This window comes from Oncorhynchus tshawytscha, linkage group LG16, assembly GCF_018296145.1.
Source record: "Oncorhynchus tshawytscha isolate Ot180627B linkage group LG16, Otsh_v2.0, whole genome shotgun sequence".
Taxonomy (NCBI): Eukaryota; Metazoa; Chordata; class Actinopteri; order Salmoniformes; family Salmonidae; genus Oncorhynchus; species Oncorhynchus tshawytscha.
Window position 1 is genome coordinate 4,855,816 of NC_056444.1, and position 25,679 is coordinate 4,881,494.

At 48.8% G+C, this 25,679-nt stretch overlaps 1 protein-coding gene across 1 annotated transcript in view; it reads right to left on the bottom strand.

Moving 5' to 3' along the window:
* The window catches only part of LOC112247818 (potassium voltage-gated channel subfamily B member 2), a 394,377-nt gene extending 368,997 nt beyond the window's left edge, over positions 1-25,380 (bottom strand). Inside the window, exon 1 of the mRNA XM_042298692.1 lies at positions 24,742-25,380. Within this exon, the coding sequence (XP_042154626.1) occupies positions 24,742-25,338 (597 nt within the window). The 5' untranslated portion in view covers positions 25,339-25,380. The remainder of the gene's footprint in view (positions 1-24,741) is intronic.
* Between the last annotated feature and the right edge of the window lie 299 nt (positions 25,381-25,679).

Sequence of the window (25,679 nt, forward strand, 5' to 3'; positions counted from 1 at the left end):
CGGTAACACAGACATTGTCATCCTGCAAGAAACCTGGTATAGAGGAGACGGACCCACTGGTTGCCCTCTAGGTTACAGAGAGCTGGTAGTCCCATCCACCAAACTACCAGGTGTGAAACAGGGAAGGGACTCAGGGGGTATGCTAATTTGGTATAGAGCAGACCTAACTGACTCCATTAAATTAATCAAAACAGGAACATTCTACATTTGGCTAGAAATTCAAAAGGAAATTATCCTAACAAAAAAATGTCCTCCTGTGTGCTACCTATATCCCCCCACTAGAATCCCCATATTTTAATGAAGACAGCTTCTCCATCCTGGAGGGGGAAATCAATCATTTCCAGGCCCAGGGACATGTACTAGTCTGTGGCGACCTAAATGCCAGAACCAGACAAGAACATGACACCCTCAGCACACAGGGGGACAAACACCTGCCTGGAGGTGACAGCATTCCCTCCCACATATGCCCCCCTAGGCACAACTATGACAACATAACCAACAAAAATGGGTCACAACTCCTGCAGCTCTGTCGCACGCTGGGTATGTACATAGTCAATGGTAGGCTTCGAGGGGACTCCTATGGTAGGTACACCTATAGCTCATCTCTTTGCAGTAGTACTGTAGACTACTTTATCACTGACCTCAACCCAGAGTCTCTCAGAGCGTTCACAGTCAGCCCACTGACACCCCTATCAGACCACAGCAAAATCACAGTCTACTTAAACAGAGCAATACTCAATCATGAGGCATCAAAGCCAAAGGAACTGAGTAACATTAAGAAATGCTATAGATGGAAGGAATGCAGTTTGGAAACCTACCAAAAAACAATTAGGCAACAACAAATTCAATCCCTTTTAGACAATTTCCTGGGTAAAACGTTCCACTGTAATAGTGAAGGTGTAAACTTGGCAGTAGAAAATCTCACCAGTATATTTGACCTCTCAGCTTCACTATCAAATCTAAAAATCTCAAATAGAAAACCGAAGAAAATTAACAACAATGACAAATGGTTTGATGAAGAATGCAAAAATCTATGAAAGAAATTGAGAAACCTGTCCAACCAAAAACATAGAGACCCGGAAAACCTGAGTCTACGCATTCACTATGGTGAATCACTAAAACAATACAGAAATACACTACGGAAAAAGAAGGAACAGCATGTCAGAAATCAGCTCAATGTAATTGAAGAATCCATAGACTCTAACCACTTCTGGGAAAATTGGAAAACACTAAACAAACAACAACATGAAGAATTATCTATCCAAAATGGAGATGTATGGGTAAACCACTTCTCCAATCTTTTTGGCTCTATAACAAAGAATAAAGAGCAAAAACATATACATGATCAAATACAGATCTTAGAATCAACTATTAAAGACTACCAGAACCCACTGGATTCTCCAATTACATTGAATGAGTTACAGGACAAAATAAAAACCCTCCAACCCAAAAAGGCCTGTGGTGTTGATGGTATCCTCAATGAAATGATCAAATATACAGACAACAAATTCCAATTGGCTATACTAAAACTCTTTAACATCATCCTTAGCTCTGGCATCTTCCCCAATATTTGGAACCAAGGACTGATGACCCCAATCCACAAAAGTGGAGACAAATTTGACCCAAATAACTACCGTGGAATATGCGTCAACAGTAACCTTGGGAAAATCCTCTGCATTATCATTAACAGCAGACTCGTACACTTCCTCAATGAAAACAATGTACTGAGCAAATGTCAAATTAGCTTTTTACCAAATTACCGTACAACAGACCATGTATTCACCCTACACACCCTAATTGACAACCAAACAAACCAAAACAAAGGCAAAGACTTCTCATGCTTTGTTGATTTCAAAAAAGCCTTCAACTAAATTTGGCATGAGGGTCTGCTATACAAACTGATGGAAAGTGGTGTTGGGGGTAAAACCTACGACATTATAAAATCCATGTACACAAACAACAAGTGTGCGGTTAAAATTGGCAAAAAACACAAATTTCTTCACACAGGGTCGTGGGGTTAGACAGGGATGCAGCTTAAGCCCCACCCTCTTCAACATATATATCAACGAATTGGCGCGGGCACTAGAAAAGTCTGCAGCACCCGGCCTCACCCTACTAGAATCCGAAGTCAAATGTCTGCTGTTTGCTGATGATCTGGTGCTTCTGTCACCAACCAAGGAGGGCCTACAGCAGCACCTAGATCTTATGCACAGATTCTGTCAGACCTGGGCCCTGACAGTAAATCTCAGTAAGACCAAAATGGTGTTCCAAAAAAGCTCCAGTCACCAGGACCACAAATAGAAATTCCATCTAGACACTGTTGCCCTAGAGCACACAAAAAACTATACATACCTTGGCCTAAACATCAGCGCCACAGGTAACTTCCACAAAGCTGTGAACGATCTGAGAGACAAGGCAAGAAGGGCATTCTATGCCATCAAAAGGAACATAAATTTCAACATACCAAATAGGATTTGGCTAAAAATACTTGAATCAGTCATCGAGCCCATTGCCCTTTATGGTTGTGAGGTCTGGGGTCCGCTCACCAACCAAAACTTCACAAAATGGGACAAACACCAAATTGAGACTCTGCACGCAGAATTCTGCAAAAATATCCTCCATGTACAACGTAGGACACCAAATTATGCATGCAGAGCAGAATTAGGCCGATACCCACTAATTATCAAAATCCAGAAAAGAGCCGTTAAATTCTATAACCACCTAAAAGGAAGCGATTCCCAAACCTTCTACAACAAAGCCATCACCTACAGAGAGATGAACCTGGAGAAGAGTCCCTAAGCAAGCTGGTCCTGGGGCTCTGTTCACAAACACAAACACACCCTACAGAGCCCCAGGACAGCAGCACAATTAGACCCAACCAAATCATGAGAAAACAAAAAGATAATTACTTGACACATTGGAAAGAATTAACAAAAAAACAGAGCAAACTAGAATGCTATTTGGCCCTACACAGAGAGTACACAGCGGCAGAATACCTGACCACTGTGACTGACCCAAAATTAAGGAAAGCTTTGACTATGTACAGACTCAGTGAGCATAGCCTTGCTATTGAGAAAGGCCGCCGTAGGCAGACATGGCTCTCAAGAGAAGACAGGCTATGTGCTCACTGCCCACAAAATGAGGTGGAAACTGAGCTGCACTTCCTAACCTCCTGCCCAATGTATGACCATATTAGAGAGACATATTTCCCTCAGATTACACAGATCCACAAAGAATTCGAAAACAAATCCAATTTTGAAAAACTCCCATATCTACTGGGTGAAATTCCACAGTGTGCCATCACAGCAGCAAGATTTGTGACCTGTTGACACGAGAAAAGGGCAACCAGTGAAGAACACACACCATTATAAATACAACCCATATCTATGCTTATTTATTTTATCTTGTGTCCTTTAGCATTTGTACATTGTTAAAACACTGTATATATATATGACATTTGTAATGTCTTTATTGTTTTGAAACTTCTGTATGTGTGATGTTTACTGTTAATTTTTATTGTTTACTTCACTTTATATATTCACTTTATATATTATCTACCTCACTTGCTTTGGCAATGTTAACATGTTTCCCATGCCAATAAAGCCCTTGAATTGAATTTAATTGAGAGAGAGAGAGAGAGAGAGAGAATGAGACAGAGACAGAGAGAGAGAGAGAATGAGACAGACAGAGAGAGAGAGAGAGAATGAGACAGACAGAGAGAGAGAATGAGACAGACAGAGAGAGAGAGAATGAGACAGACAGAGAGAGAGAGAGAATGAGACAGAGAGAGAGAGAATGAGACAGAGACAGAGAGAGAATGAGACAGACAGAGAGAGAGAGAGAATGAGACAGACAGAGAGAGAGAGACAGACAGAGAATGAGACAGACAGAGAGAGAGAGAGAGAGAGAGAGAGAGAGAGAGAGAGAGAGAGAGAGAGAGAGAGAGAATGAGACAGAGACAGAGAGAGAGAATGAGACAGAGAGAGAGAGACAGAGACAGATAGAGAGAGAAAGAGAGAGATAGAGAGAGAAAGAGAGAGAGAGAGAATGAGACACAGAGAGAGAGAGAATGAGACACAGAGAGAGAGAGAGAGAGAGAGAGAAATGAGACACAGAGAGAGAGAGAGAGAGAGAATGAGACACAGAGAGAGAGAGAGAGAGAGAGAATGAGACACAGAGAGAGAGAGAGAGAGAGAGAATGAGACACACAGAGAGAGAGAGAGAGAGAATGAGACACACAGAGAGAGAGAGAGAGAGAGATGAGACACACAGAGAGAGAGAGAGAGAGAGAATGAGACACACAGAGAGAGAGAGAGAGAGAATGAGACACAGAGAGAGAGAGAGAGAGAGAATGAGACACAGAGAGAGAGAGAGAATGAGACACAGAGAGAGAGAGAGAATGAGACACAGAGCGAGAGAGAGAATGAGACACAGAGCGAGAGAGAGAATGAGACACAGAGCGAGAGAGAGAATGAGACACACAGAGAGAGAGAGAGAGAGAGAGAGAGAGAGAGAGAGAGAGAGAGAGAGAGAGAGAGAGAGAGAGAGAGAGAGAGAGAGAGAGAGAGAGAGAGAGAGAGAGAGAGAGAGAGAGAGAGAGAGAGAGAGAGAGAGAGAGAGAGAGAGAGAGATAGAGATAGAGAGAGATAGAGAGATAGAGACAGAGACAGAGAGAGAGAGAGAGACAGAGACAGAGACAGAGAATGAGACAGAGAGAGAGAGAGAGAATGAGACAGAGAGAGAGAGAGAGAGAGAATGAGACACAGACAGAGACAGACAGAGAGAATGAGACAGAGACAGAGACAGAGAGAGACAGCATGAGACAGAGAGAGACAGCATGAGACAGAGAGAGACAGCATGAGACAGAGAGAGACAAAGAGAGAGAGAATGAGACAGAGACAGAGACAGAGAGAGACAGCATGAGACAGAGAGAGACAGCATGAGACAGAGAGAGACAAAGAGAGAGAGAATGAGACAGAGAGAGAGAATGAGACAGAGAGAGAATGAGAATGAGACAGAGACAGAGAGAGAATGAGAGAGAGAGAGAGAGAGAGAGAGAGTGAATGAGACAGAGAGAGAGACAGAGAGAGAGGGAGAGAGAGAGAGAGAGAGAGAAAAATGAGACAGAGAGAGAGAGAGAGAGAGAGTGTGTCTGACTTGCTGACTGAAGACTTCTCTCTCAAAACTGCAGGGTTACACACACACACACACACACACACACACACACACACACACTTCATCATTGTAAGAGGCTGTTCACTCTTTCAGACAAAAAGTGAACAATAAAGTTTGCCTCCAGAGATTCAAACGGGTACACATTTTGTAGTTTTTTGAGCCATCTTTATTTAAAGCTTTGACATCAAGCTGGTCTCTTTTAATTTGATGTCAGACGGTCCAGAACAATCACATGTTTTCCTTGATGTCACATGATTGTGCAAAACACATGGCTCTACTAAAGTAAACATTTCCTGAAGTTATTCTCGAACTGTTTCTGACCGACTGTCTCTGACCGACTGTCTCTGACCGACTGTCTCTGACCGACTGTCTCTGACCGACTGTCTCTGACCGACTGTCTCTGACCGACTGTCTCTGACCGACTGTCTGACTGACTGATTTATTATTGCAGGTTAGGAGGAAGGCGTACATAGTCCCTCCCTCCCTCTCTCCCTCCCTCTCTCCCTCCCTCTCTCTCCCCTCTCTCCCTCCCTCTCTCCCTCTCCCTCTCTCTCCCCTCCCTCCCACCCACCCTCCCTCTCTCTCTCTCCCCTCCCTCCCACCCTCCCTCTCTCCCTCCCTCCTCCCTCCCTCCCACCCTCCCTCTCTCCCTTCCTCTCTCCCTCTCTCTCTCCCCTCTCTCCCTCCCTCTCTCTCTCTCCCTCTCTCTCTCCCCCCTCTCTCTCCCCTCCCTCCCCCTCTCCCCCTCTCCCCCTCTCTCCCTCCCTCCCACCCTCTCTCCCTCTCTCTCTCCCTCCCTCTCTCCCTCCCTCCGTCTGAACCCTGTCTGTCTAGGATCACTGGGACCATGTATTGGATCTGAACCCTGTCTGTCTAGGACCTGAACCCTGTCTGTGTAGGACCTGAACCCTGTCTGTGTAGGACCTGAACCCTGTCTGTCTAGAGTCACTGGGACCATGTATTGGATCTGTACCCTGTCTGTCTAGGGTCACTGGGACCATGTATTGGATCTGAACCCTGTCTGTCTAGAGTCACTGGGACCATATATTGTGGCTGAACCCTGTCTGTCTAGGGTCACTGGGACCATGTAGATCTCATGTATACTTTTATATGACGACTAGGGTTGTTAAACTGTGGTAACTTTACAACATTTCCAAGGTTTGTGGAGGACTCCCTAAGTGACACACCCAGAGGACTCCCTAAGTGACACATCCAGAGGACTCCCTAAGTGACACATCCAGAGGACTCCCTAAGTGACACATCCAGAGGACTCCCTAAGTGACACATCCAGAGGACTCCCTAAGTGAAACACCCAGAGGACTCCCTAAGTGAAACACCCAGAGGACTCCCTAAGTGAAACACCCAGAGGACTCCCTAAGTGAAACACCCAGAGGACTCCCTAAGTGAAACACCCAGAGGACTCCCTAAGTGAAACACCCAGAGGACTCCCTAAGTGAAACACCCAGAGGACTCCCTAAGTGAAACACCCAGAGGACTCCCTAAGTGACACATCCAGAGGACTCCCTAAGTGACACATCCAGAGGACTCCCTAAGTGAAACACCCAGAGGACTCCCTAAGTGACACATCCAGAGGACTCCCTAAGTGAAACACCCAGAGGACTCCCTAAGTGAAACACCCAGAGGACTCCCTAAGTGACACATCCAGAGGACTCCCTAAGTGACACATCCAGAGGACTCCCTAAGTGAAACACCCAGAGGACTCCCTAAGTGAAACACCCAGAGGACTCCCTAAATGACACACCCAGAGGACTCCCTAAGTGAAACACCCAGAGGACTCCCTAAGTGAAACACCCAGAGGACTCCCTAAGTGAAACATCCAGAGGACTCCCTAAGTGACACATCCAGAGGACTCCCTAAGTGAAACATCCAGAGGACTCCCTAAGTGACACACCCAGAGGACTCCCCAAGTGACACACCCAGAGGACTCCCCAAGTGACACACCCAGAGGACTCCCTAAGTGACGCATCCAGAGGACTCCCTAAGTATCAACGAATATCTGTGATGTAATGTGTCAGTAAAATTGGTCCTAAGTCAAGTTGATCCATGTTGAACACCACCTGTAAATATGGTGGACATGAGATGGAGCCCAACAGTAGTTACAACACATCATTCAGTTTTACAATACACATAAACACAGAGCTGCTAGCTGAGTGGTCTCATCTCCACACACAGATAAATGACACTTTGTTCCACCACAGCCAGGGAGGAGACCAGTGGGACTAATCATGGGATGAAGGGACAGATGGAGGGGTAGAGGATGGAGGGGTAGAGGATGGAGGGCTGGATGGAGGGGTAGAGGATGGAGGGGTAGAGGATGGAGGTGTAGAGGATGGAGGGGTAGAGGATGGAGGGCTGGATGGATGGAGGGGTAGAGGATGGAGGGGTAGAGGATGGAGGGCTGGATGGATGGAGGGGTAGAGGATGGAGGGCTGGATGGATGGAGGGGTAGAGGATGGAGTGGTAGAGGATGGAGGGCTGGATGGATGAAGGGACAGAGGGCTGGAAGGATGGAGGGTTAGAGGATGGAGGGCTGGATGGATGGAGGGTTAGGGGATGGAGGGGTAGAGGATGGAGGGCTGGAGGGATGGAGGGGTAGAGGATGGAGGGGTAGAGGATGGAGGGCTGGATGGATGAAGGACAGAGGGCTGGAGGGATGGATGATTAGAGGATGGAGGGGTAGGGAATGGAGGGCTGGATGGATGAAGGGACAGATGGAGGGGTAGAGGATGGAGGGCTGGATGGATGAAGGGACAGAGGGCTGGAGGGATGGAGGGTTAGAGGATGGAGGGCTGGATGGATGAAGGGACAGAGGGCTGGAGGGATGGAGGGTTAGAGGATGGAGGGCTGGAGGGTTAGAGGATGGAGGGCTGGATGGATGAAGGGACAGAGGGCTGGAAGGATGGGGGTTAGAGGATGGAGGGCTGGATGGTAGGAGGGCTGGAGGGGTAGAGGATGGAGGGGTAGAGGATGGAGGGCTGGATGGATGAAGGGACAGAGGGCTGGAAGGATGGAGGGTTAGAGGATGGAGGGCTGGAGGGCTGGAGGGATAGAGGATGGAGGGTTAGAGGATGGAGGGGTAGAGGATGGAGGGGTAGAGGATGGAGGGCTGGAGGGATGGAGGGGTAGAGGATGGAGGGGTAGAGGATGGAGAGCTGGAGGGGTAGAGGATGGAGGGCTGGAGGGGTAGAGGATGGAGGGCTGGAGGGGTAGAGGATGGAGGGCTGGAGGATGGAGGGGTAGAGGATGGAGGGCTGGATGGATGAAGGGACAGAGGGCTGGAGGGATGGAGGATTAGAGGATGGAGGGCTGGAGGGTTAGAGGATGGAGGGCTGGATGGATGAAGGGACAGAGGGCTGGAAGGATGGAGGGTTAGAGGATGGAGGGCTGGAGGGATAGAGGATGGAGGGTTAGAGGATGGAGGACTGGATGGATGAAGGGACAGAGGGCTGGAGGGGTGGAGGATGGAGGGCTGGATGGATGAAGGGACAGAGGGCTGGAGGGATGGAGGGTTAGAGGATGGAGGGCTGGATGGATGAAGGGACAGAGGGCTGGAGGGATGGAGGGTTAGAGGATGGAGGGCTGGAGGGTTAGAGGATGGAGGGCTGGATGGATGAAGGGACAGAGGGCTGGAAGGATGGAGGGTTAGAGGATGGAGGGCTGGAGGGCTGGAGGGATAGAGGATGGAGGGTTAGAGGATGGAGGACTGGATGGATGAAGGGACAGAGGGCTGGAGGGGTAGAGGATGGAGGGCTGGATGGATGAAGGGACAGAGGGCTGGAGGGTTAGAGGATGGAGGGCTGGATGGATGAAGGGACAGAGGGCTAGAGGGTTAGAGGATGGAGGGGTGGATGGAGGGTTAGAGGATGGAGGGTTAGAGGATGGAGGGCTGGATGGATGAAGGGACAGAGGGCTGGAGGGTTAGAGGATGGAGGGTTAGTGGATGGAGGGTTAGAGGATGGAGGGGTGGATGGATGAAGGGACAGAGGGCTGGGGGATAGAGGATGGAGGGCTGGATGGATGAAGGGACGGAGGGCTGGGGGTTAGAGGATGGAGGGGTGGATGGAGGGTTAGAGGATGGAGGGTTAGAGGATGGAGGGCTGGATAGATGAAGGGACAGAGGGCTGGAGGTTTAGAGGATGGAGGGCTGGATGGATGAAGGGACGGAGGGCTGGGGGTTAGAGGATGGAGGGCTGGATGGATGAAGGCACAGAGGGCTGGAGGGCTGGATGGATGAAGGGACAGAGGGCTGGAGGGTTAGAGGATGGAGGGTTAGAGGATGGAGGGTTAGAGGATGGAGGGTTAGAGGGGTGGAGGGTGGAGGGGTGGATGGAGGGTTAGAGGATGGAGGGGTGGATGGAGGGCTGGATGGATGAAGGGACAGAGGGCTGGAGGGTTAGAGGATGGAGGGTTAGAGGATGGAGGGTTGGAGAGTTAGAGGGGTGGAGGGTGGAGGGGTGGATGGAGGGCTGGATGGATGAAGGGACAGAGGGCTGGAGGGTTAGAGGATGGAGGGGTGGATGGAGGGTTAGAGGATGGAGGGGTGGAGGGTTAGAGAATGGAGGGTTAGAGGATGGAGGGGTGGAGGGTTAGAGGATGGAGGGTTAGAGGATCGAGGGTTAGAGGATGGAGGGGTGGATGGTTAGAGGATGGAGGGGTGGAGGGTTAGAGAATGGAGGGTTAGAGGATGGAGGGTTAGAGGATGGAGGGGTGGATGGTTAGAGGATGGAGGGGTGGATGGATAGGAAGAGGGGATCATATTTCATGTCTGGGAGGGTGGATCATGAAAGCAGCTTCCTCCTGCAGCATCTGTATCTGCACCTGCATCCCAAATGGCTACCTATTCCCTAAGTAGTGCATTCGTTTTGACCTGGGGGCTGCAACACATCCTTTTCTGCTGCTCCTGCAGTGACAAGCTACACGGAGACTGAAGAGGAGGAGGAGGTGACAGGAGTGGCAGGCTACAAGGAGACTGAAGAGGAGGAGGAGGTGACAGGAGTGGCAGGCTACACGGAGACTGAAGAGGAGGAGGAGGTGACAGGCTATGAGGAGACTGAAGAGGAGGAGGAGGTGACAGGAGTGGCAGGCTACAAGGAGACTGAAGAGGAGGAGGAGGTGACAGGCTACACGGAGACTGAAGAGGAGGAGGAGGTGACAGGCTACACGGAGACTGAAGAGGAGGAGGAGGTGACAGGCTACACGGAGACTGAAGAGGAGGAGGAGGTGACAGGCTACACGGAGACTGAAGAGGAGGTGACAGGAGTGGCAGGCTACAAGGAGACTGAAGAGGAGGAGGTGACAGGAGTGGCAGGCTACAAGGAGACTGAAGAGGAGGAGGAGGTGACAGGAGTGGCAGGCTACAAGGAGACTGAGGAGGAGGAGGAGGTGACAGGAGTGGCAGGCTACAAGGAGGCTGAAGAGGAGGAGGAGGTGACAGGCTATGAGGAGACTGAAGAGGAGGAGGAGGTGACAGGAGTGGCAGGCTACAAGGAGACTGAAGAGGAGGAGGAGGTGACAGGGGTGGCAGGCTACACGGAGACTGAAGAGGAGGAGGAGGTGACAGGAGTGGCAGGCTACAAGGAGACTGAAGAGGAGGAGGAGGTGACAGGCTACACGGAGACTGAAGAGGAGGAGGAGGTGACAGGAGTGGCAGGCTACACGGAGACTGAAGAGGAGGAGGAGGTGACAGGAGTGGCAGGCTACAAGGAGACTGAAGAGGAGGAGGAGGTGACAGGAGTGGCAACCTACAAGGAGACTGAAGAGGAGGAGGAGGTGACAGGCTACAAGGAGACTGAAGAGGAGGAGGAGGTGACAGGCTACACGGAGACTGAAGAGGAGGAGGAGGTGACAGGAGTGGCAGGCTACAAGGAGACTGAAGAGGAGGAGGAGGTGACAGGCTACAAGGAGACTGAAGAGGAGGAGGAGGTGACAGGCTACACGGAGACTGAAGAGGAGGAGGAGGTGACAGGAGTGGCAGGCTACAAGGAGACTGAAGAGGAGGAGGAGGTGACAGGAGTGGCAGGCTACAAGGAGACTGAAGAGGAGGAGGAGGTGACAGGAGTGGCAGGCTACAAGGAGACTGAAGAGGAGGAGGAGGTGACAGGAGTGACAGGCTACACGGAGACTGAAGAGGAGGAGGAGGTGACAGGAGTGGCAGGCTACAAGGAGACTGAAGAGGAGGAGGAGGTGACAGGAGTGGCAGGCTACAAGGAGACTGAAGAGGAGGAGGAGGTGACAGGCTCTAAGGAGACTGAAGAGGAGGAGGAGGTGACAGGCTCTAAGGAGACTGAAGAGGAGGAGGAGGTGACAGGAGTGGCAGGCTACACGGAGACTGAAGAGGAAGGAGAGGAGGAAGAGGTGACAAGCTACACGGAGACTGAAGAGGAGGAGGAGGTGACAGGAGTGGCAGGCTACACGGAGACTGAAGAGGAGGAGGAGGTGACAGGAGTGGCAGGCTACAAGGAGACTGAAGAGGAGGAGGAGGTGACAGGAGTGACAGGCTACACGGAGACTGAAGAGGAGGAGGAGGTGACAGGAGTGGCAGGCTACACGGAGACTGAAGAGGAGGAGGAGGTGACAGGAGTGACAGGCTACAAGGAGACTGAAGAGGAGGAGGAGGTGGCAGGCTATGAGGAGACTGAAGAGGAAGGAGAGGAGGAAGAGGAGGAAGAGGTGACAGGCTATAAGGAGACTGAAGAGGAGGAAGAGGAGGAAGAGGTGACAGGCTATAAGGAGACTGAAGAGGAGGAAGAGGTGACAGGCTCTAAGGAGACTGAAGAGGAGGAAGAGGTGACAGGCTAATAGGAGACTGAAGAGGAGGAAGAGGTGACAGGCTAATAGGAGACTGAAGAGGAGGAAGAGGTGACAGGCTAATAGGAGACTGAAGAGGAGGAGGAGGTGACAGGAGTGGCAGGCTACAAGGAGACTGAAGAGGAGGAAGAGGTGACAGGCTATAAGGAGGAGGAAGAGGTGACAGGCTATGAGGAGACTGAAGAGGAGGAAGAGGAGGAAGAGGTGACAGGCTATGAGGAGACTGAAGAGGAGGAAGAGGAAGAAGAGGTGACAGGCTATGAGGAGACTGAAGAGGAGGAAGAGGTGACAGGCTAATAGGAGACTGAAGAGGAGGAAGAGGAAGAAGAGGTGACAGGCTATGAGGAGACTGAAGAGGAAGGAGAGTGGGAAATATAGGGCTGCCTCTGTGTCTCAAATGGCACACTATTCCCCATGAAGTGTACTACTTTACCAATTTAAACTATAGGGATTTGGAGAAGAACAAGTTCCCATATTCTAATGGTGGTGACTATCCTGTGCTTTAGGGTTATGCTTAAAGGACTATGGATTTTAAACATCGTATTAACTGTCAACATCCTGTAGTTCCCTCTTTCTTCATTGGCTGGCTAGTTACCCATTTACGAGCTATGCGCGCCCTCGAAACATTTCCTGAATTAAATAGTGATTTGTTTTCCTTTACAAGGTGGACTCTCCCTTCCCTCAGTAATAGCTTTTCAGACCCAGGCAGGGATGCAATATGAATCTGTTACAACGCACCTGCCAATACCTAGTTTAGGATAGCTAGAATAATTACGATGCTATCCAGACCCTATCAGACACTCCTAGAAGGTCATTTAACATGTGTTTACAACAGAGATTCAGATCTTCTCTCATTGAGGCCAACTGAGCACTGGCCATTTTAACTGACATGTCACTGATCAGTGTGTGTGTGTGTGTGTGTGTGTGTATGTATGTATGTGTGTGTGTGTGTGTGTGTGTGTGTATGTGTGTGTATGAGAGAGAGATAAGGGGAAGCCTGAGCTACAGTTGAAGTCAGAAGTTTACATACACTGAGGTTGGAGTCATTAAAACTCGGTTTTAATGTCTTGTGAACAAACTATAGTGTTGGCAAGTCGGTTTGGACATCTACTTTGTGCATGACACAATTCATTTTTCCAACAATTGTTCATTTATAATTCACTGTATCACAATTCCAGTGGGTCAGAAGTTTACATACACTTGTTGACTGCGCCTTTAAACAGCTTGGAATATTCCAGAAAAGGATGTCATGGCTTTAGAAGCTTCTGATAGGCTAACTGACATCATTTGAGTCAATTGGAGGTGTACCTGTGGATGTACTTCAAGGCCTACCTTCAAACTCAGTGCCTCTTTGCTTGACATCATGTGAAAATCAAAATAAATCAGCCAAGACCTCAGACAAAAATGGTAGACCTCCACAAGTCTGGTTCATCCTTGGGAGCAATTTCCAAACGCCTGAAGGTACCACGTTCATCTGTACAAACAATAGTACGCAAGCATAAACACCATGGGACCACGCAGCCATCATACCGCTCAGGAAGGAGACACGTTTTTGTCTCCTAGAGATGAACCTACTTTGGTGTGAAAAGTGAAAATCAATCCCAGAACAATAACAAAGGACCTTGTGAAGATCGTTGTACGAAGGAGACCAAGGTGCTTCTTTATTTACACTGAACAAACCGAACCGTGACTCTATATGGACAGTGCAGACAGGCAACTAAACATAGGACAAGAACCCACCAACACCAAAGGGAAAATGGCTACCTAAATAGGATCCCCAATCAGAGACAACGATAGATAAACAGCTGCCTCTGATTGGGAACCATATCAGGCTACCATAAACATACAAATACCTAGACCTACAAAAACTCTAGACCTACAAAAAACACCTAGACAAATTCAAAAACTAGCGTATCCACTCTAGTCACACCCTGACCTTACCAAAATATAAAGAAACCAGAGATATCTCAGGTCAGGCTGTGGCATGAGAGATGCTGGAGGAAACAGGTACAAAATAATAACCTGAAAGAAGCAAGGAAGAAGCCACTGCTCCAAAACCGCAATAAAAAAGCCAGACTACGATTTGCAACTGCTCATGGAGACAAAGATTGTACTTTTTGGATAAATGTCCTCTGGTCTGATGAAACAGAAATAGAACTGTTTGGCCATAATGACCATCGTTATATTTGGAGGAAAAGGGGGAGGCTTGCAAGCTGAAGAACATCATCCCAACCGTGAAGCATGGGGGTGGCAGCATCAAGTAGTGGGGGTGCTTTGCTGCAGGAGGGGCTGGTGCACTTCACAAAATAGATGGAATGGAAAATTCTGTCAAAATATTGAAGCAACATCTCAAGACATCAGCCAGAAAGTTAAAGCTTGGTCACAAATGGGTCTTCCAAATGGAAAATGACCCCAAGCATACTTCCAAAGTTGTGGCAAAATGGCGTAAGGACAACAAAGTCAAGGTATTGGAGTGACCATCACAAAGCCCTGACCTCAATCCTATAGAACATTTGAGGGCAGAACTGAAAAAGCGTGTGCGAGCAAGGAGGCCTACAAACCTGACTCAGTTACACCAGCTCTGTCAGGAGGAATGAGCCAAAATTCACCCAACTTATTGTGGGAAGCTTGTGGAAGGCTACCCGAAACGTTTGACACAAGTTAAACAATTTAAAGGCAATGCTACCAAATACTAATTGAGTGTATGTAAACTTCTGACCCACTGGGAATGTGATGAAAGAAATAAAAGCTGAAATAAATAATTCTCTCTACTATTATTCTGACATTTCACATTCTTAAAATAAAGTGGTGATCCTAGCTGACCTAAAACAGGGAATTTTTACTCTGATTAAATGTCAGGAATTGTGAAAAACTGAGTTTAAATGTATTTGGCTAAGGTGTATGTAAACTTCCAACTGTAAATTACTTCAATAGGAATCTCCAACCTAAATCAAATGAAATTCTGCTGAGTGGGTCTGGAGAGGAACTCTGATGGTGAACCTGAACGAAGACACAGGCGTGAAGGTTGCTTATAATGGGCCTCTATAAGCCTAAGTAGATATTCCATTAAAAAAATCTGCCGTTTCCAGCTACAATAGTCATTTACAACATTAACAATGTCTACACTGTATTTCTGATCAATTTGATGTTATTTTAATGGACCAAAAAAAAGTGCTTTTCTTTCAAAAACAAGGACATTTCTAAGTGACCCCAAACTGTTGACCGGCAGTGTACATATAAACATATAGAGATGAGCAACGACAGAGCGGCAGAGGCAAGACGCAATAGATGGTGAAAAAAATACAGTATATAGATATGAGATGAGTAATGCAAGATATATAAACATGATTAAAGTGACTAGTGTTCCATTTATTAAAGTGGCCAATGAAATCAAGTCTGTATGTAGGCAAATGGACCAACTATAATAGGGTTACATGCATCAACTAGAGACAGCTGGGTAGTGGGACAGTGGAGAGAGGAAGTGGGACAGTGGAGAGAGGGAGTGGGACAGTGGAGAGAGGGAGTGGGAGAGGAAGAAGGACAGAATGACGGATGTCGAAGGAGAGAGGGATGGAGGAAGGAACAGAGAGGGGGATTGTAGGACGAGAAGGAGACAGGGATGGAGGAAGGAACAGAGAGGGGGATTGTGGGAGAAACAGAGAGGGGGATTGTGGGACGAGAAGGAGAGAGGAATAAACAGCGAGAGGGATTGTGGGACGAGAAGGAGAGAGGGATGGAGGAAGGAACAGAGAGGGGGATTGTGGGAGAAAGAGAGAGGGATTGTGGGACGAGAAGGAGAGACGGATGGAGGAAGGAACAGAGAGGGGGATTGTGGGACGAGAAGGAGAGAGGGATGGAGGAATAAACAGCGAGAGGGATTGTGGGACGAGAAGGAGAGAGGGATGGAGGAAGGAACAGAGAGGGGGATTGTGGGAGAAAGAGAGAGGGATTGTGGGACGAGAAGGAGAGACGGATGGAGGAAGGAACAGAGAGGGGGATTGTGGGACGAGAAGGAGAGAGGGATGGTGGAAGGAACAGAGAGGGGGATTGTGGGAAGAGATGGAGAGAGGGATGGAGGAAGGAACAGAGAGGGGGATTGTGGGAGAAAGAGAGAGGGATTGTGGGACGAGAAGGAGAGAGGGATGGAGGAAGGAACAGAGAGGGGGATTGTGGGAAGAGATGGAGAGAGGGATGGAGGAAGGAACAGAGAGGGGGATTGTGGGAAGAGAAGGAGAGAGGGATGGAGGAATAAACAGAGAGAGGAATTGTGGGACGAGAAGGGGAGAGGGATGGAGGAAGGAACAGAGAGGGGGATTGTGGGAGAAACAGAGAGGGGGATTGTGGGAAGAGAAGGAGAGAGGGATGGAGGAAGGAACAGAGAGGGGGATTGTGGGAGAAACAGAGAGGGGGATTGTGGGACGAGAAGGAGAGAGGGATGGAGGAAGGAACAGAGAGGGGGATTGTGGGAGAAACAGAGAGAGGGATTGTGGGACGAGAAGGAGAGAGGGATGGAGGAAGGAACAGAGAGGGGGATTGTGGGACGAGAAGGGGAGAGGGATGGAGGAAGGAACAGAGAGAGGGATTGTGGGACGAGAAGGAGAGAGGGATGGAGGAAGGAACAGAGAGGGGGATTGTGGGACGAGAAGGAGAGAGGGAAGGAGGAATAAACAGAGAGGGGGATTGTGGGATGAGAAGGAGAGAGGGATGGAAGAAGGAACAGAGAGGGGGATTGATAGAGAGAGATAAAGTGATGGATGGACAGAGAGAGGGATGGATAGAGAGAGGGATGGACAGAGAGAGGGATGGACAGAGAGAGGGATGAATGGAGAGAGGGATGAATAGAGAGAGGGATGGATAGAGAGAGGGATGGACAGAGAGAGGGATGGACAGAGAGAGGGATGAATGGAGAGAGGGATGAATAGAGAGAGGGATGGATAGAGAGAGGGATGGACAGAGAGAGGGATGGATACAGAGAGGGATGGATAGAGAGAGGGATGGATAGAGAGAGGGATGGATAGAGAGAGAGGGATGGATAGAGAGAGGGATGGACAGAGAGAGGGATGGATACAGAGAGGGATGCATAGAGAGAGGGATGGATGGAGAGAGGGATGGATAGAGAGAGAGGGATGGATAGAGAGAGAGGGATGAAGTGATGGATGGATAGAGAGAGGGATGGATGGAGAGAGGGATGGACAGAGAGAGGGATGGACAGAGAGAGGGATGAATAGAGAGGGATGAATAGAGAGAGGGATGAATAGAGAGAGGGATGGACAGAGAGAGGGATGGACAGAGAGAGGGATGAATAGAGAGGGATGAATAGAGAGGGAGATGAATAGAGAGAGGGATGAATAGAGAGAGGGATGAATAGAGAGAGGGATGGATAGAGAGAGGGATGGATAGAGGGATGGATAGAGAGGGATGGATAGAGAGGGATGGATAGAGAGGGATGGATAGAGAGGGATGGATAGAGAGGGATGGATAGAGAGGGATGGATAGAGAGGGATGAATAGAGAGAGGGATGGATAGAGAGGGATGAATAGAGAGAGGGATGAATAGAGAGAGGGATGGATAGAGAGAGGGATGGATAGAGAGAGGGATGGATAGAGAGAGGGATGGATAGAGAGAGGGATGGATAGAGAGAGGGATGGATAGAGAGAGGGATGCATAGAGAGAGGGATGGATGGAGAGAGGGATGGATAGAGAGAGGGATGGATAGAGAGAGGGATGGATAGAGAGAGGGATGGATAGAGAGAGGGATGGACAGAGAGAGGGATGGACAGAGAGAGGGATGGATACAGAGAGGGATGCATAGAGAGAGGGATGGATGGAGAGAGGGATGGATGGAGAGAGGGATGAATAGAGAGAGGGATGGATGGAGAGAGGGATGGATAGAGAGAGGATGAATAGAGAGAGGGATGGATGGAGAGAGGGATGGATAGAGAGAGAGGGATGGATAGAGAGAGGGATGGATAGAGACAGGGATGGATAGAGACAGGGATGGATAGAGAGAGGGATGGATAGAGAGAGGGATGGATAGAGACAGGGATGGATAGATAGAGGGATGGACAGAGAGAGGGATGGATAGAGAGAGGGATGGATAGAGAGAGGGATGGACAGAGAGAGGGATGGATAGAGACAGGGATGGATAGAGAGAGGGATGGACAGAGAGAGGATGATAGAGAGATAAAGTGATGGATGGATAGAGAGAGGGATGGATAGAGAGAGGGATGGATAGAGAGAGGGATGGATAGAGAGGGGGATGGATAGAGAGAGGGATGGATAGAGAGAGGGATGGATAGAGGGATGGATAGAGAGGGATGGATAGAGAGAGGGATGGATAGAGAGAGGGATGGATAGAGAGGGATGGATAGAGAGAGGGATGGATAGAGAGAGGGATGGATAGAGAGAGGGATGGATGGAGAGAGGGATGGATAGAGAGAGGGATGGACAGAGAGAGGGATGGATAGAGAGGGGGATGGATAGAGAGAGGGATGGATAGAGAGAGGGATGGATAGAGAGAGGGATGGATAGAGAGAGGGATGGATAGAGAGGGGGATGGATAGAGAGAGGGATGGATAGAGAGAGGGATGGATAGAGGGATGGATAGAGAGGGATGATAGAGAGAGGGATGGATAGAGAGAGGGATGGATAGAGAGAGGGATGGATGGAGAGAGGGATGGATAGAGAGAGGGATGGACAGAGAGAGATAGTGATGGATGAACAGAGAGAGGGATGGATAGAGAGGGATGGATAGAGAGAGGGATGGATAGAGAGAGATAGTGATGGATGAACAGAGAGAGGGATGGATAGAGAGGGATGGATAGAGAGAGGGATGGATAGAGAGAGGGATGGATAGAGAGAGGGATGGATACAGAGAGATAAAGTGATGGATGGACAGAGAGAGGGATGGATAGAGAGAGGTATGGACAGAGAGGGATGGATAGAGAGAGGGATGGATAGAGAGAGGGATGGACAGAGAGAGGGATGGACAGAGAGAGGGATGGATAGAGAGAGGGATGGATAGAGAGAGGGATGGACAGAGAGAGGGATGGATAGAGAGAGGGATGGATAGAGAGAGGGATGGATAGAGAGAGGGATGGATAGAGAGAGGGATGGATACAGAGAGAGGGATGGATAGAGAGAGGGATGGACAGAGAGAGGGATGGATAGAGAGAGGGATGGACAGAGAGAGGGATGAATAGAGAGAGGGATGGATAGAGAGAGGATGGATAGAGAGAGGGATGGACAGAGAGAGGGATGGATAGAGAGAGGGATGGACAGAGAGAGGGATGGATAGAGAGAGGGATGGATAGAGAGAGGGATGGATAGAGAGAGGGATGGATAGAGAGAGGGATGGACAGAGAGAGGGATGGACAGAGAGAGGGATGGACAGAGAGAGGGATGGACAGAGAGAGGGATGGATAGAGAGAGGGATGAATAGAGAGAGGGATGAATAGAGAGAGGGATGAATAGAGAGAGGGATGGACAGAGAGAGGGATGGATAGAGAGAGGGATGGATAGAGAGAGGGATGGATAGAGAGAGGGATGGATAGAGAGAGGGATGGATACAGAGAGATAAAGTGATGGATGGACAGAGAGAGGGATGAATAGAGAGAGGGATGGATAGAGAGAGGGATGGATAGAGAGAGGGATGGATAGAGAGAGGAATGGATAGAGAGAGGGATGGATACAGAGAGATAAAGTGATGGATGGACAGAGAGAGGGATGAATAGAGAGAGGGATGGATAGAGAGAGGGATCGATAGAGAGAGGGATGGATAGAGAGAGGGATGGATAGAGAGAGGGATGGATAGAGAGAGGGATGGATAGAGAGGGGGATGGATAGAGAGAGGGATGAATAGAGAGAGGGATGGATAGAGAGAGGGATGGATAGATAGAGAGATGGATAGATAGAGAGATGGATAGAGAGAGGGATGGATGGATGGAGAGACACAGCCATATAAGTGATACACTTACTCACTGGATCTGAAAGCAAACCTTTCTCATCAATGATGAACACATTGGCCACGAGTAGGAGGGATATATCTCTCTCCATATCACTGTTACATTGAACTGAGGGAATATGAATGACAGTAACCTAAACCTATCACTGTTACATTGAACTGGGTGAATATGAATGACAGTAACCTAAACCTGTCACTGTTACATTGAACTGGGTGAATGACAGTAACCTAAACCTGTCACTGTTACATTGAACTGGGTGAATATGAATGACAGTAACCTAAACCTGTCACTGTTACATTGAACTGGGTGAATATGAATGACAGTAACCTAAACCTGTCACTGTTACATTGAACTGGGTGAATATGAATGACAGTAACCTAAACCTGTCACTGTTACATTGAACTGGGTGAATGACAGTAACCTAAACCTATCACTGTTACATTGAACTGGGTGAATATGAATGACAGTAACCTAAACCTGTCACTGTTACATTGAACTGGGTGAATGACAGTAACCTAAACCTGTCACTGTTACATTGAACTGGGTGAATATGAATGACAGTAACCTAAACCTGTCACTGTTACATTGAACTGGGTGAATGACAGTAACCTAAACCTATCACTGTTACATTGAACTGGGTGAATATGAATGACAGTAACCTAAACCTGTCACTGTTACATTGAACTGGGTGAATGACAGTAACCTAAACCTGTCACTGTTACATTGAACTGGGTGAATATGAATGACAGTAACCTAAACCTGTCACTGTTACATTGAACTGGGTGAATGACAGTAACCTAAACCTATCACTGTTACATTAAACTGGGTGAATATGAATGACAGTAACCTAAACCTGTCACTGTTACATTGAACTGGGTGAATATGAATGACAGTAACCTAAACCTATCACTGTTACATTGAACTGGGTGAATATGAATGACAGTAACCTAAACCTGTCACTGTTACATTGAACTGGGTGAATATGAATGACAGTAACCTAAACCCATCACTGTTACATTGAACTGGGTGAATATGAATGACAGTAACCTAAACCTATCACTGTTACATTGAACTGGGTGAATATGAATGACAGTAACCTAAACCTGTCACTGTTACATTGAACTGGGTGAATGGAATATGAATAACAGTCATCCAATATGCTGTAACAGAAATAAGGCCAAAAATGTATCGTCCTCCCTCATTTTAAACGGCACCAACCGCCACTGATTTTCACTGTTCCCTATCCACCTGCAGCCATTGGCCCCTTCACTATATCCCTACAGCCATTGGCCCCTTCACTATCCACCTGCAGCCATTGGCTCCTTCACTATCCCCCTGCAGCCATTGGCCCCGTCACTATATCCCTACAGCCACTGGCCCCATCACTATATCCCTACAGCCATTGGCCCCTTCACTATATCCCTACAGCCATTGGCCCCTTCACTATATCCCTACAGCCATTGGCCCCTTCACTATATCCCTGCAGCCATTGGCCCCGTCACTATATCCCTGCAGCCATTGGCCCCGTCACTATATCCCTGCAGCCATTGGCCCCTTCACTATATCCCTACAGCCATTGGCCCCTTCACTATATCCCTACAGCCATTGGCCCCATCACTATATCCCTACAGCCATTGGCCCCTTCACTATATCCCAACAGCTATTGGCCCCTTCACTATATCCCTACAGCCACTGGCCCCTTCACTATATCCCTGCAGCCATTGGCCCCTTCACTATATCCCTACAGCCATTGGCTCCTTCACTATATCCCAACAGCCATTGGCCCCTTCACTATATCCCAACAGCCATTGGCCCCTTCACTATATCCCTACAGCCACTGGCCCCGTCACTATATCCCTGCAGCCATTGGCCCCGTCACTATATCCCTGCAGCCATTGGCCCCTTCACTATATCCCTGCAGCCATTGGCCCCTTCACTATATCCCTGCAGCCATTGGCCCCTTCACTATATCCCTGCAGCCATTGGCCCCTTCACTATATCCCTGCAGCCATTGGCCCCTTCACTATATCCCTGCAGCCATTGGCCCCGTCACTATATCCCTGCAGCCATTGGCCCCTTCACTATATCCCTACAGCCATTGGCCCCTTCACTATCCCCCTGCAGCCATTGGCCCCTTCACTATATCCCTACAGCCACTGGCCCCTTCACTATATCCCTGCAGCCACTTGCCCCGTCACTATATCCCTACAGCCATTGGCCCCGTCACTATATCCCTACAGCCATTGGCCCCTTCACTATATCCCTACAGCCATTGGCCCCTTCACTATATCCCTACAGCCATTGGCCCCTTCACTATCCCCCTGCAGCCATTGGCTCCTTCACTATATCCCTACAGCCATTGGCCCCTTCACTATATCCCTACAGCCATTGGCCCCTTCACTATCCCCCTGCAGCCATTGGCTCCTTCACTATATCCCTACAGCCACTGGCCCCTTCACTATATCCCTGCAGCCACTGGCCCCTTCACTATATCCCTACAGCCATTGGCCCCTTCACTATATCCCTGCAGCCATTGGCCCCTTCACTATATCCCTACAGCCATTGGCCCCGTCACTATATCCCTACAGCCATTGGCCCCGTCACTATATCCCTGCAGCCATTGGCCCCGTCACTATATCCCTACAGCCATTGGCCCCTTCACTATATCCCTGCAGCCATTGGCCCCTTCACTATATCCCTGCAGCCATTGGCCCCTTCACTATATCCCTGCAGCCATTGGCCCCTTCACTATATCCCTGCAGCCATTGGCCCCTTCACTATATCCCTGCAGCCATTGGCCCCTTCACTATATCCCAACAGCCATTGGCCCCTTCACTATATCCCAACAGCCATTGGCCCCTTCACTATCCCCCTGCAGCCATTGGCCCCTTCACTATATCCCTGCAGCCATTGGCCCCTTCACTATCCCCCTGCAGCCATTGACCCCTTCACTATATCCCTACAGCCATTGGCCCCTTCACTATATCCCTACAGCCATTGGCCCCTTCACTATCCCCCTGCAGCCATTGGCCCCGTCAATATATCCCTACAGCCATTGGCCCCTTCACTATATCCCTACAGCCATTGGCCCCGTCACTATATCCCTGCAGCCATTGGCCCCGTCACTATATCCCTACAGCCATTGGCCCCTTCACTATATCCCTACAGCCATTGGCCCCGTCACTATATCCCTACAGCCATTGGCCCCTTCACTATATCCCTGCAGCCATTGGCCCCTTCAGTATATCCCTGCAGCCATTGGCCCCGTCACTATCCCCCTGCAGCCATTGGCCCCGTCACTATATCCCTGCAGCCATTGGCCCCGTCAATATATCCCTACAGCTATTGGCCCCGTCACTATCCCCCTGCAGCCATTGGCCCCTTCACTATATCCCTACAGCCACTGGACCCTTCACTATATCCCTACAGCCATTGGCCCCTTCACTATATCCCTACAGCCATTGGCCCCGTCACTATCCCCCTGCAGCCATTGGCCCGTCAATATATGCCTACAGCCACTGTAATTCACTTAGAGACAACCAATATCAACGGAATGTAATTATAATTACCTTAGACTGCGTTAGTGACTATGGAAACGGTTTGAATTCTAAGATTGCTAATGACCGCAGGAAAATATGGCTAACACGATGACAAACGATGACCATAATGACCGCAGGGATACAGGGATAACACATACTGTACAATACAGTCACCATACTGTACAATACAGTCACCATACAGTAAAATACAGTCACCACATAGTCACCATACAGTCACCATACTGTACAATACAGTCAGCATACAGTCACCATAAAGTAAAATACAGTCACCATACTGTACAATACAGTCACCATACTGTACAATACAGTCACCATACTGTAAAATACAGTCACAATATAGTCACCATACAGTCACCATAATGTACAATACAGTCACCATACTGTACAATACAGTCACCATACAGTCACCATAGTCACCATAATGTACAATACAGTCACCATACAGTCACCATACAGTCACCATACAGTCACCATAGTCACCATAATGTACAATACAGTCACCATACTGTACAATACAGTCACCATACAGTCACCATACAGTACCATAGTCACCATACAGTCACCATACAGTCACCATACAGTCACCATACTGTTAAATACAGCCACCATACAGTCACCATACAGTCACCGTACAGTCACCATACAGTCACCATATAGTCACCATACAGTCACCATACAGTCACCATACAGTCACCATACTGTACAATACAGTCACCATACAGTCACCATACAGTCACCATACAGTAGGATACATCAGTGTACTTCAGCTCTATGCTGAACGCACAGTAGATTGTGAGCACATTTCACAAAGTCCAATATCCAACAGAAACCTTGATGAGAACAGAGCAGTTCTTCATCTGTGCTGTAGTACTACTAGCTATACCTGCTACCTGGGACAACTCCTCCCCTCTTATTGCTCTCCTCTCCTCTCCTCTCTTCACAAACACTATAAGTGACGATCCTGAAATACAAAAATAACATTGCGCTCCCTCCCCTTCCCTTCCCTCTCTCTCTCTCTCTCTATGTATGGAGCAAAACCAGTGAGAGTACACACCACACACAAAACCAGTGAGAGTACACACCACACACAAAACCAGTGAGAGTACACACCACACACAAAACCAGTGAGAGTACACACCACACACAAAACCAGTGGGGGTATAGTTACACCCTCTCCCCTCCTTCCCTCTTTTTCAAATCCCTCCCTCTCTTACTTTGGCAGGCAGGGAAGAGCTGGGTTTCTCCAGGAGGTCCCAAAGCTTCTTCCTCTTCTCCTGGCAGCAGGTGTTATCAAACTCAATCTCTCCCTCTCTCTCTTTCAGCGTCTCCGCCTCCCTCCGCAGCTCCTCATTCATCTGTTCTTTCTTCTGGTGGTACCGGGCCTGGCAGCAGGACTCCAGGTAGATCTCATCTATACCCCAGTAGTCGAGCTCCTGGCCGAACGACAGGGCGCACATCTCCTCCATCATGTGCAGCTTCCCTGTGCGGTAGAAGTTGAGGATCGAGGTGAAGGCGCCCGGGTGCCGGTCAAAGAAGTATTCGTTCTCATGGAGGCTGTAGTCGTCGCAGACCTCCATCAGGCTCTCGTGGGTGTTGCAGTCGCGGAGCTTACCCAGGCGGGTGCGGGGCAGCCGGTCCAGCGTCCGCCATAGGACCTCGTGGTTTAGACCTCCGACGTTGATGCGGACCCTCCTGGAGCGGGCCTTGGTGCGGATGATTTGGATGGGCTCTGGGGGGAGGGAGGTTACCCCTGGGTGGCTGTTACCCCGTGGAGTGTTTAAGGGGGTCTTAGGTCCAACTGTCTCAGCCATGGTGGTGTGTTAGTGGAGGAGGAGGGATGAAGGACAGGAGGAGGAGGCTTATCTGGGGAGGAAATGAGGGGAAATAAAAATAAGCATAATTATTTTGCGTCCTCATTAGACAACTTCCTCCATGGCTGAGAGAAAGAAGACTCACAAAGAGAGAGAGAGAGTGAAAACAATGTACTGAGCAAATGTCAAATTGGCTTTTTACCAAATTACCGTACAACAGACCATGTATTCACCCTGCACACCCTAATTGACATACAAACCAAAACAAAGGCAAAGACTTCTCATGCTTTGTTGATTTCAAAAAATGCCTTTGTCTCAATTTGGCATAAGGATCTGTTATA